General features: G+C 28.0%; 1 protein-coding gene across 1 annotated transcript; it reads left to right on the forward strand.

Moving 5' to 3' along the window:
* The first annotated feature begins 7,569 nt into the window (after positions 1-7,569).
* On the forward strand, positions 7,570-8,787 carry LOC132931212 (E3 SUMO-protein ligase ZBED1-like). The gene has a single exon (XM_060997334.1). It carries the CDS (start codon positions 7,570-7,572, stop codon positions 8,785-8,787), a length of 1,218 nt encoding a protein of 405 aa, XP_060853317.1.
* The last annotated feature ends 3,178 nt before the right edge of the window (positions 8,788-11,965 follow it).

Genomic DNA, 11,965 nt, shown 5'->3' on the forward strand with positions numbered 1-11,965 from the left:
AATAATATTAAAAACCGTTCAAATTACCGTGCGTTCGATTGTGCAACAAATTACAATTGCCGTACGACCCGAACAGTCATTAATGTGTTTGTATTTGTATACTTGTAATATACATTTATAACCAGCAGATTATTAAATTTAGTATTAATAGTTTCGAATGATTTATTTATATGAATATAACGGTATTAGGTATGTAAAAGGCGGCATTTTAAAATCTTCCCCCAGGCGGCATATTCGTTAACCCGGCACTGAGTGTATATAGTTACATAATTATTATATAGTTTATATAATTTACAAATTATATTAATTACATTTTTTACATAGATACCTGTCATGTTTACTTTGGCTGCTATCTCGTGCCATGCTTTTTCTGTCAGGTCTCTTCTTGAGTATCCAGAAAGATTATAATTATATAAAAGTTCGTGTTTTTCTACCTCCTCGACAAATTTAATGTTTGCCAACTGCTCATTCATTGTGAATGAATTATCAATTTATCAAAATATAATATTCAGGTATTATATAATAATTATAATAATAAAATAATAATTTTAATACATTCTAAGTAATAAATTAATCATTTATTACAATGCAATCACGCAACTGAAACCGAAATTCGACCTGCAAGCACAGTTGCACGCGACCAGTTGGAAACTGATTACAAACCGATTAGGTTTTGGTCGACAAGTGTGCGGTTTCCTATTATGCTAGACAAGCAAAATCGCCAAACGGTTGCTCGCGCAACTGATTTGAGATTCTCATTGCAAAACAGTTTTACCGTGTGCGGAGGGCCTTAGGGTTATTAATAGGTTCACATTTATGTTGTGCGCAAACGAGTCGTCCGTTTCAGATTAATGACGGTATTCGTTGTGCGCAAACGAGTTGCACCGATTCGGCGACCGACGTTCGCATTTCGCATTTTGCACAGAATAAAATCGCATTTATTTTAATTTATTTGAAATTGTTTAACGATTTGTTGGTAATCTTAAATCTATTCTGTATTTTATACCATTCTGTGCTTCTATGATTACTTCAATAGTTCAATAATGCCTGTTACTTGTTCTGCACGTGGCTGCAAAAATCGTGCTCAAGTAGGCTCTGGTTTACATTTTTTCAGGTAAGCATTTATAAGGTATGTAAAGGGCGGCATTTTAAAATCTGCCCCCAGGCGGCATATTCGTTAACCCGGCACTGGATCAACATAAATTAGAATTGTGGGTTAAGGCAGTTGGCCGTAAAGGTTTTATACCCAATAAAAATAGTCGGTTATGTCATGAACATTTCAAGACTTCAGATTTTTATGAAAATCCTGGTGGAAGCTACAAATTGATATTGAAAAGTGATAGTGTTCCATCAATTTTTCAATTGTCAATTCCTTCAACATTAATTCCTACAAAACTGTTTTGTAATGGACTACCACTAAAAAAAAAAGAAAACAGATAATCCTGCGACAGAATTGTGTACTATGAGTGATGAAACATGTGAGTAATTTAGTACTCATTTTTGAACTGAGTTTTTAAGCATTAATTGTTTGTTACTTATTATTATATAAATATTGTTTAAGTTGAATGAAAACATAATTTATTATTCTTATTATCTTAAAGATATAAAAACTGAAGATCTAGTTGTTGAAGAAATAATTGTTGACAATGATTTTGAATTTGAACAAACTATACCACTGTTAACAACAGTGGCGTAATTGTGAGGGTGCAAGAGGGAGCACTTGCCCCCCCTGACAATTTTTTGAAAGCTAAAGGTATATATTTTAACCGGGGGGAGGGGTGTCAGGGTTTTGATAATAATAAATATATTACATTCATTATACATTGCCCCCCCTAGATTTTTTCCCAGTTACGCCATTGGTTAACAACATCATGTTATACAGCTTCATGTTCTCTCATTAATGATACAAGTAAGTCACCGAGTATTCTTGATCCATCTATTATTATTATTTTTCTTTCCTATAGAAATCTAACTAATCTTGATTTTTTCTAATCAATGAATCATTATTGCAAATTATGATTTAATATTTTTCATCTCTAAGTTTAATATTTATTTATAAAAATGAAAAAAGAATGTATTATTTTTATCATAGGTAGTTACTAGCTGTTGATATAAATTAATTTATTATAAGGTATATAAATAATTAAATTAAAATAAAATATTTATATTATTCTTATTATCTTAAAGATCTAACAAGTGAAGATCAAGATTTAGTTATTTAAGAATTTGTTGATGATGCTTTTGAACAAACTAAAGTTTTATTAAGAACACCATCTAAATATAAATGTAAAAATAGAATGATGTACACAGCATCTCCACAAAAATATATTGCTAAGTCAACTCCTACCAAGTAATTTAAGAAAATTAAGTTATTGCAGCAAAAAGTTAGGAGACAAAACAAAGTTATTAATAACTTAAAAGACTTATTAAAAAATTTAACAAATAAAGGTATCCCTTATCATATTCAGAATATGAAGATATTTTGTTAGATAAGTTTGGTGGAATGTCGGCAGAACTATTTAAGAACCAGCTTAAAAACTTAGAGTGTAAGGCTAAAGGTCGACACTATAGTACTGTTATAAAAGAATTTGCACTTACGCTTCATTATTATTCGCCTAAAGCTTATGAATTTTGCCGGTTAGTTGGTAACACACTGCTTAGTACTTATTATAGTAAAATAATATATATTATTAATTCATAATTATTGTATTATTGTATATTTATATGTATTTTCTAGATCCATCCTAAGATTGCCTCATATATCAGCTATACGAAACTGGACCAGCTCAATCAATGGAAACCCTAGATTTTTAAGTCAAGTTTTGTCATGTCTTAAAAATTTGCCAACAGTTGATAAAGATTGCAATTTAGTGTTTGATGCAATGGCCATAAAGAAACAAATTGTATCGGATAAAAAACTTGATACATTTGTTGGTTTCTCTGATTATGGAAATGAATTAGATTTGGAAGGAAATAATACGCCAGCAACTGAGGTCCTAGTTTTCATTTTGGTCAGCTTGAAATGCTTGAATGGGAAATGGAAATGTCCTGTAGGTTATTTTTTTCAAAATAAAATAAATAATTCAACTCAAGCAGAGCTTATAAAAACAGCTTTAACAGTTACACATGATGCCGGTCTAAGAGTTTGGGGTATAACATGTGATGGGGCATTTGTTAATTTTTTAACAATGAAAATTTTAGGATGTGAGTTTGAAAATATAGATACCTATGATAATATAAAATGTTAGCCAGAAACACTCTGGGAAATGCGAGATTATTATTATCTGCCGAAGGAGCAATTAATTGGAATTATTTTGAAAAATTATACGAAGTTCAAACAAATCTTACATTAAAGTTAGCCAATAAAATAAACCAAAATCATATTATGTGGCATCAGAATAAAATGAAGGTTAAGTTAGCAACACAAATGTTAAGTAGTTCTACAGCAGACGCATTACTTTTTTTAAAAGATATTCGTATGCAAGGGTTTCAAAATATAGATGCAACAGTTAAATTTTGTCGCACTATAGATCATATTTTTGATTTTTTAAACTCCAGAAATCCTTTTGGTAAAGGAGTTAAAACCCCCATTACCACTTCAAGCATTTCAAATTTAGAGTCTGTTATTATACCATTAGTCAACTATCTATTTACGTTAAAAGTAAAAAATAAAAATAACACTATAAGTTTTATATACTAAACTGCTAAAAAATCATTTATAATTGGTTTTGCAGTAGCCATTAAGTCATTATTTTCAATAACTAAGTTAATATTTAATCAAAATCCACTTTATAGATATATATTAACTTATAAGTGCTCACAGGATCATATTGAAATTTTATTTGCTCGATTCAGACAAAGATTTGGAGCGAATAATAATCCTAACGTATTACAATTTAAATTTGCCCTCAAACAAATACTTTTAAAAAATGCAATAAAATGTAAAACAAATGGTAACTGTAATAGTTTCGATGATGATGTTTTTGGGGCACTGCTTGAGTTTAAATGGAATAAAAAAAAAGATAATACCAGTGAATTAAATTTTGAAACTATCGATGAAATTGATCAGGAAACATTGAATAGAAATATCCTACTTAATTGTACTAATTCGTCCATGAGTGAGGCTAAACAAAACATTCTTTATTACAGGGTATGTAGTTCGTAAAATTTCAAAACATATTGATTGTGTTAGTTGCATCCAATCACTACTTTTAAGTCAAACTTCTATTGACCATAATTATCCTATACCTCAGTTGTATACTAAATTAACTTCTTTCAAAAATTTTGGTGGCTTATTTTTATCTTCAAAGAGTTCATATAAAGTTATTATAGAGACAGAGAAATACTATTTGTATTTAACTAATAACTTAACAAAGATCAATGTACCCAATTTACAAAAAAAAAAAATATTTTTTATGTTATTAATAAATTTGCATTGGATTTTAATATTTTTAATAGCTTAAATTGTGAAAATGTAGGTTTATTAGACAGACCTCATAAAATATTTTTAATCACCCATCTTGTAAAGAGATTTTTAAGCGTTAGATTGCAATCATACGGTAAGCAATTTTCTAGTGACGTTTTAAATACGGTCAGTCAAAGACAGAAATTAACAAAAACAATATTATTTTATAATCAGTAATGTATATTGTAGTATATATTATATATTATTATATTTTTTATATTATAATTACTAATTATAAATCATGTGTATACCACCATTAACGTTGACTTAACATTACATAATATATTAATTTAATAATAATATGTATTGTATATTTGTATACTTGTTCAATGCTATTTTATGCAATATTTTTTACTTTGTTTTACTTTGGTTTGTAATTCTGTTGTTATTTAATAAAATATACAAAAATATGCATTTTTTTTAATATTGACATAATAACCATTAGCCAGAATATTATATAAAAGTGTTTTATATTATATTTTGTGGTGATAATATAATATTATATTATAATTATTATAATTTATAAATCAAATACCATAAGATTGTTATCTTGTTGTGTTGATAAGACAATTATGTAAACATTGACCTACAGTCTACACGCATATGGCGGCTAACTAGTTCTGTTTGTACAAACCTTGACATTTTGCATACACACGTCTGCTTAATATTTTTTTGTAGACATTATCTTTTTCAGCATCTTGGATGTCAGTAGTTGCAATCAGATTTAAGGTATGCACAGCACACCTCTGATGTTGAGGTAATGTCACATTAAACAAATCACCCACTCCATTTTCAAGTACATTTGATAATATATTAATTGGTCTTATTATGTTCTTTCTTGATCTTAAAAAAATATATAATACTTATGTACCTATAAAAACTATAAAATTGTAAAATAACTTTACTAAACTTACTTTTAGTATCATTACTGTTAACGAAAGGTATGGTAGCATTTTCATTCAATTCTTTTTTATTGTAGACTCTACAAATTCAACATATCAACATATTATAAAAATAATATTCAATATTGTAGTTGGGTTCTATTAATTGTGTAAAAAATATAATATAATGATTATAATGTAACAAGCACCACCCCAAATTACCATACCATATTAAATTATAGGTTGGTATAATAATAGATTAACTATCCTTAAAGTATATGGTGAAAAGATGTATTTTATTTTACGAAATTTAATCATTATAGAATGCAATTCAACTGTTTAACTGTTTGTATATTAAATGGATATTCCATTTAAGGTTACAGTAAAATAAAAGTCCCAAATATTTTATCATTTTCACTTTATTGAGTTACAAAAAGATGCGTTTGAACAATCGTGTAAAGTGACTTCATCAAACAGATGTAAAATTAAAAATATTATTTATTGAAAAAATCATAAACATTGTTTTGTTAATATTTAAAGAAAGTTTTATATTAATTTTATTTAATTATTTGATAATTAACTAGAGATGGAAAGTCTAGTTCAATTTGAAGAAAAGTTCATTAGTTCACAGTTCATTGAAGTGAATAGTTCAAATGAACTATTCAATAGTTCATATAGTTCACTAAGTTCATTGATTTAAATGATTCATACGGACATATGGTAACGGTATGATTTCACACAACCGAAACGAACTTTTCTCTTACCACTACAAATAGATTATACAAAAAGACAATTAAAATTTAAATGAAAAATACGAGATTACGAGAATAAAAGTATAAAACTATAAAAGAAAGAAAAAGCCGTGAAAGTGGACAGGTCTAATCTGGTCTAACTTAAGTCCCCTAAATTGGTGTTTTTTGTATTAATTATTAACTAATAGTACACTTGGTACAGAAATAGTCACAGTGTTGCACTATTCTATGAACATTGTGTTTGCTTATGCCTATGCTAATAATAAGAATAGTGTGTTCAGAAATTTTAAATTTTTATTAAGTTAAATTTATTTTTCATAGTTAATCCTCTTATACACTTAATTAGAAATTAAAATTGTATTTTATTAATTTAATATAATGGCCCCTCGTAAAAGAAGTGAAACGTGGAATCATTTTAGTGAGTTGGACAACAATAAAGCCAAATGTGGGTATTGCAGTAAAATATTAAGTACTGCTGGTGGATCTTTTGGTAATTTGAATCGTCATTTAAAAACGGTTCATCCTGCTGTACTTTTTTCAAAAGCAAAAGAGATAATGGACCTTGATGAAAATCTTGTAGATGATCCTGCTAGTCATGGTATATTTTATTCAGTTTTACTATTATTTTCCTATTATATATTTCTATGTACCAATTTGAGTTAAACTCCTTTATGTGGTAGTACATGAATACATAAGCAGAAACTCCAGTAGAAGCACTAAATGTTCCTGATTCGAGTGTTAATAATATTTTATCAAATACTACCCGCATCCAAAGTAACATTATGAGTTTTATGCAAAGTAAAAAACCTATCTCAATGAGTAGATCTAAGGAAATTGATGAACAAGTGACAAAAATGATAGTAAAAGGGTAACTAACTATATTTATTTAGAATTTATTATAATTATATATAAATACATGTTAAGAAACAAAAAGCAAATAATTATAATAACAATAATAATTATAAAAAGGGAGTCAAGTGGATGTCGCTCTGCTGTACAGTAGATTACAAGTAGGTAATGATTGACCCTGAGCTTTTATTATCTTGACATTTTACATTAATATGTAACTATAATAAATTCACATTAAAATACCAATAACTAAAATAAATTAATATATTTATGTATTATACAAAGTACAATATTTATTAATTATCAGTGAACTAAGCAATTTAATGAAAGTCAAAAATACATACTTATTTTTCTTATTTTATGATCTAGATTTTATCCATTTTCTATGGTGGATGACAAAGAATTTAGAAAACTATTAAAAATGTTGAACCCTCGATATGAGATTCCTTGCCGACAAACTATATCTAAGAATTTGATCCCAAAATTATACAATTTAACTTTAGAAAATTTAAAAAAAAAAGTTGAAACTGCAAAAGCAGTTTCGTTGACAACAGATGGTTGGACTTGTGTAAATAATAAAAGTTATGTTGCAGTAACAGCTCATTTTATTGATAAAGATAAAATGGTGTCTGTTTGCCTTGGTTGTGAACATTTTCCTCTACAGCACACAGCAATTAATCTAGCAGAGTATTTAAAAAATATAACAATTGAATGGAAAATCAATAATAAAGTTGTGGCTGTTGTAACGGACAATGCAGCAAATATGGTTTCAGCAGTACGTCAGTTACATTTTCGACACATAGGATGTTTTGCTCATTCCATCAATCTTGTTGTTCAAAACTCACTAGAAAACATTTCAGAAATAGTTTCAAAAGTAAAAAAAATAGTCGAATTTTTCAAACGCAGCAGTAACGCATTAACAAAACTCCAATCAACACAAGCTCAAATGGGTTTACCTTTATTAAAATTGAAGCAAGATTGTGTGACGAGATGGAACTCGACATTTGATATGTTGAAGAGAATTATTTGTAAAAAAGATGCTGTAATTTCAACATTAGCCCTATTACAAAGTAGTATTGATACTTTGACTCCAGAAGAATGGGATATAGTTGATAAAGCCATTCTTATATTACAAATTTTTAATGAGGTTACAATAGAAGTTAGCTCAGAAAAAACTGTATCTTTATCAAAAAAAATAGTTTTAGTTAGTTCCACGACAGCAACTGTAAATACTTATGTTGACGATATATCTTTGCCTCATGCAGTTCATCAAATGGCAGTTTCACTGAAAAATGAACTACAAAAACGGTTTAAAGACATTGAAGAGACTGAAATTGTGGCACAAGCATCAATCTTGGACCCTCGATTTAAAAAGTATGGTTTCACTGATGAAGTAAAATATAAAAACGCCTATACAAATTTAAGAACACGAATAGGAAACATTCGATTACCGTCAACACCATCTAACAACCTCGAACAAGCACCAACAACTTCAACATCACAACCTCCAGTATCTTTGTTATGGAAAATTTATGAAGATAAAGTTGAGAAATTCAAATCCACAGTGTCATCAACTGCAGCAGGAATAATAGAGTTAGATAAATACCTCGGAGAAACATTAATTGACCGTAAAGATGATCCGTTAAAATGGTGGTATGAACGAAAACATATTTATCCTCATCTATATGAATTTGCTATGAAGCGCCTCTGTGTGACAGCAACTAGTGTTCCTTGCGAGAGAATATTTTCAGAAGCTGGACAAATTATTACGCAAAAAAGAAATCGCTTGAACACAAAAAAAGCTTCACAGTTAATATTTTTACACAATAATCTTTCTTAAACCTTTTATTATAAAAAAGTTGTATTCTTCTTCTTTCTCTCTGGGCTTTTACAGGCCCTTAAGGCCCATCGCCGCAACAACATATTGTTTCCATTCTTCTCTATCATTTGCACTTTCTTCTGCGTTTCTTACGTTCAGGAGTTTCAAGTCTTCCTTTACTCTATCCACCCATCTTTGTCTGGGGCGTCCTCGAGGCCTCTTAGTGTCGGTTAAAATTGTATTATCAAAACTGTATTTAAGGTGAAAAAAAGCAATTATTTATAGTTATTATTTTTATTTCTGTAATATGTAACTAGTAACCACTAACTTACTAAATAAACTATCTAGTTGATGTTTTATTTTTCTTTGACAAAAATAACTTCCATTACGGATTATAGGTACTAAAAGTACTAAAAGTACTAAAGGTACTAAGGTACTAAAAGTATTTCATCTGATGACCATTGGTCACGGTATCACAAGTTAATATAATATTTTAAGAAATAAATTACATTAAGTTCAAATTATTACTGTTTGTTCAAATAACAATGTGTAGTTAACAAGCACAATTTTCAAATATCATATCAAATTATCAAGTATCAAGTATCAACTATTTTTTTTTTTTAATATTATCAAAATCACCTAATCAGTAACTATAGCAGTCATGTACAGCTGTTTTTGAGATTTTGGACGTGAACTAAATATTATTATCTGAAGTTCACGATATCACGATATCACGATCACGAACTATTTTACAATTTACAGTGAACAGTGAACACAATGTGACCAATTTATTTTATGAACTGTGAACTATTAGGTTACATGTACTGAAATAGTTCGGAATAGTTCATCAAAGTGAATAGTTCAAATGAACTATTCGTTCACGAACTTAACATCTCTATAATTAACTACTAAAAAAAATTAGAAAAAATATCAATTACTATAGTCATTTATAATTTTAAAAAAATAATAATAATTAATAGATACTTAAAATAATAATAAATAGATATAAGTTATATTTTATGTATTTAATTTATAGCAAATTAAATAGCAAATGCTAAATAAACAGTAATATACTAATATAGTAATATAAAATTTAAATAATATATTTATATATATATATAAATCATTTGTAAAAATCAAAATAGAATTTTAAATTTTAAATTTATGAAATTTATATTGGGGAAAAATAAATTAATTAACGTGACTGTAAAATAAATTAATTTGTTAAATTAGAAGTTACTTAAAAAAAAAAGAAACTCGTTAAGTAACTTAACTTTAATTTTTTAACTCGTTAATGCCCAGTCTTAAGTCAATAGGTATATTTATCGCTACACTCAGAATCTAAAAATAGTAATTTAAATTACTCCTATAAAGTGTTTAATTAAAAAAATATGTCATTGTAAAATGTATTCATAATTATTATTAATTAAAAATTATCATTCAGAATCAGAAAAATTAAGTACCTAGGTATTTTTATAATAACAGTCCAAAAAAATTATTATTATTTAAATACTACGTTTTTAAAATAATATTTATTTATTAATAAAAAAATATTAGGTACATTTGAATTAGTTAAGCTGGATAACTAAATTATATAAATGAGTTATAATTTATAATAAATAATAAATATAATATAAATAATATGTCCCATAGTATATCAATCATGCCGAGAAAAATGAGTATACCGTTTGATGATATAGTTGAAGCCCTCAATATACAAAAATACAATTTTTGACGGACATAAAATGGTAGTTGGTCCAACGCATCCAATTTGGGCAGATATAAAACAAAAGTTAAATGGAGAAATATCAGAGAAATCTCTATACACTATACTAAAGTGTACCTAATAGAAACGACGTGTTAAACAAAATGCATATAAAACCACGCGATGATGCTATGATGAAGAATGATACAAAAATGACATTAATGAATAACGATTCAAGTGATTTTCAAATTGAAAACAGCTTTGACAATGATATTGAAAATATTAATTTTAAAATAACTTTGAGCAAAGAAGAATGGGCAGATATATATGGTGAAAAAAAGTATCAGGCAAATAATTCAAGTTACCTAAATCGTAACTAAAACTTTGAATCCTGGAAATGGACATAAATAGTTCACAGCCATTTTTGGGAACAAACCAAAATTGCTTGCACAATCGTTTATAAAAGGGCTAAAATTTACGATTCTGGACTTCATTTCTGTGTATTTTACGGTAAATGTAAGTTATGTCACAGTGAATTAAAAGGGATATTAAATGTAAAACCACCAGTTGATAATAGAGCTATATTCTACTGTACTTATAAAGGAAATTTTCAACAATGTCACGAAAATCGAAAACGTCGAACCCCCTCTGAAAAAAAACAATATTATACTAATAAATTAGTGAACGAGAAAATGTCAGCTGATATGCTACGTAGATGTGAAGCGAATAATTTAATGGAGTTTGGTGATGATGAAACCAGTCATTTACCAACAGAAAATGCACTGAGGATATTAAAATGCCGAGTAATAAATCAACAGCAAGTGGACGATGATCCAGTTTTAGCACGATGCAAAATGAAGCATATGCATAATGCATCCATACTTAAATATAATTAAAGACATTAGATATGATCGATTTTTCGTTCATTATTGGACCGCTCTTGAAATTAATGTGTATAGACAGTATACAAAACATAACAAAATAACTACAGTATGCATCGACGCAACCGACAGTTTGGTGAAAAAACCGACGTCAGTAACCAATAGAACCACTAAAAGTATTTTATTGTATGAAACTATGAAATAACTGTGCATGATAAAAATATAATAAAACAGTATTCGGTGAGTCACATGCTTTCGGAGAGACATGACAATAATTCAATATATTATTGGCTTATAGAGTGGATTCGAGATGGAGCTCCGTGTCCTAAATAAGTAGTAACTGACATGTCTTTAGCCCTAATGGTAGCTGTAGTAAGAGCATTTACACAATAAAATAATTTAAAGAATTATATATCTGCATGTTTCAAAGTTTTGAAGAACGATGAGGAAGATTTGCCAATAAATTTTGTTAGATGTGATGTTGCACATGTAATAAAACTTGTGACAACTTGGAAGCCTCTTCAGTTAGTTGACAAAAGAGTAAAAGATTTTATAATCCGCTCAATAGCACAAATGATACTATCGGACAATTGATGATATGAAACAGCTTTTA

Source organism: Rhopalosiphum padi, unplaced genomic scaffold, assembly GCF_020882245.1.
Source record: "Rhopalosiphum padi isolate XX-2018 unplaced genomic scaffold, ASM2088224v1 scaffold1, whole genome shotgun sequence".
NCBI lineage: Eukaryota > Metazoa > Arthropoda > Insecta > Hemiptera > Aphididae > Rhopalosiphum > Rhopalosiphum padi.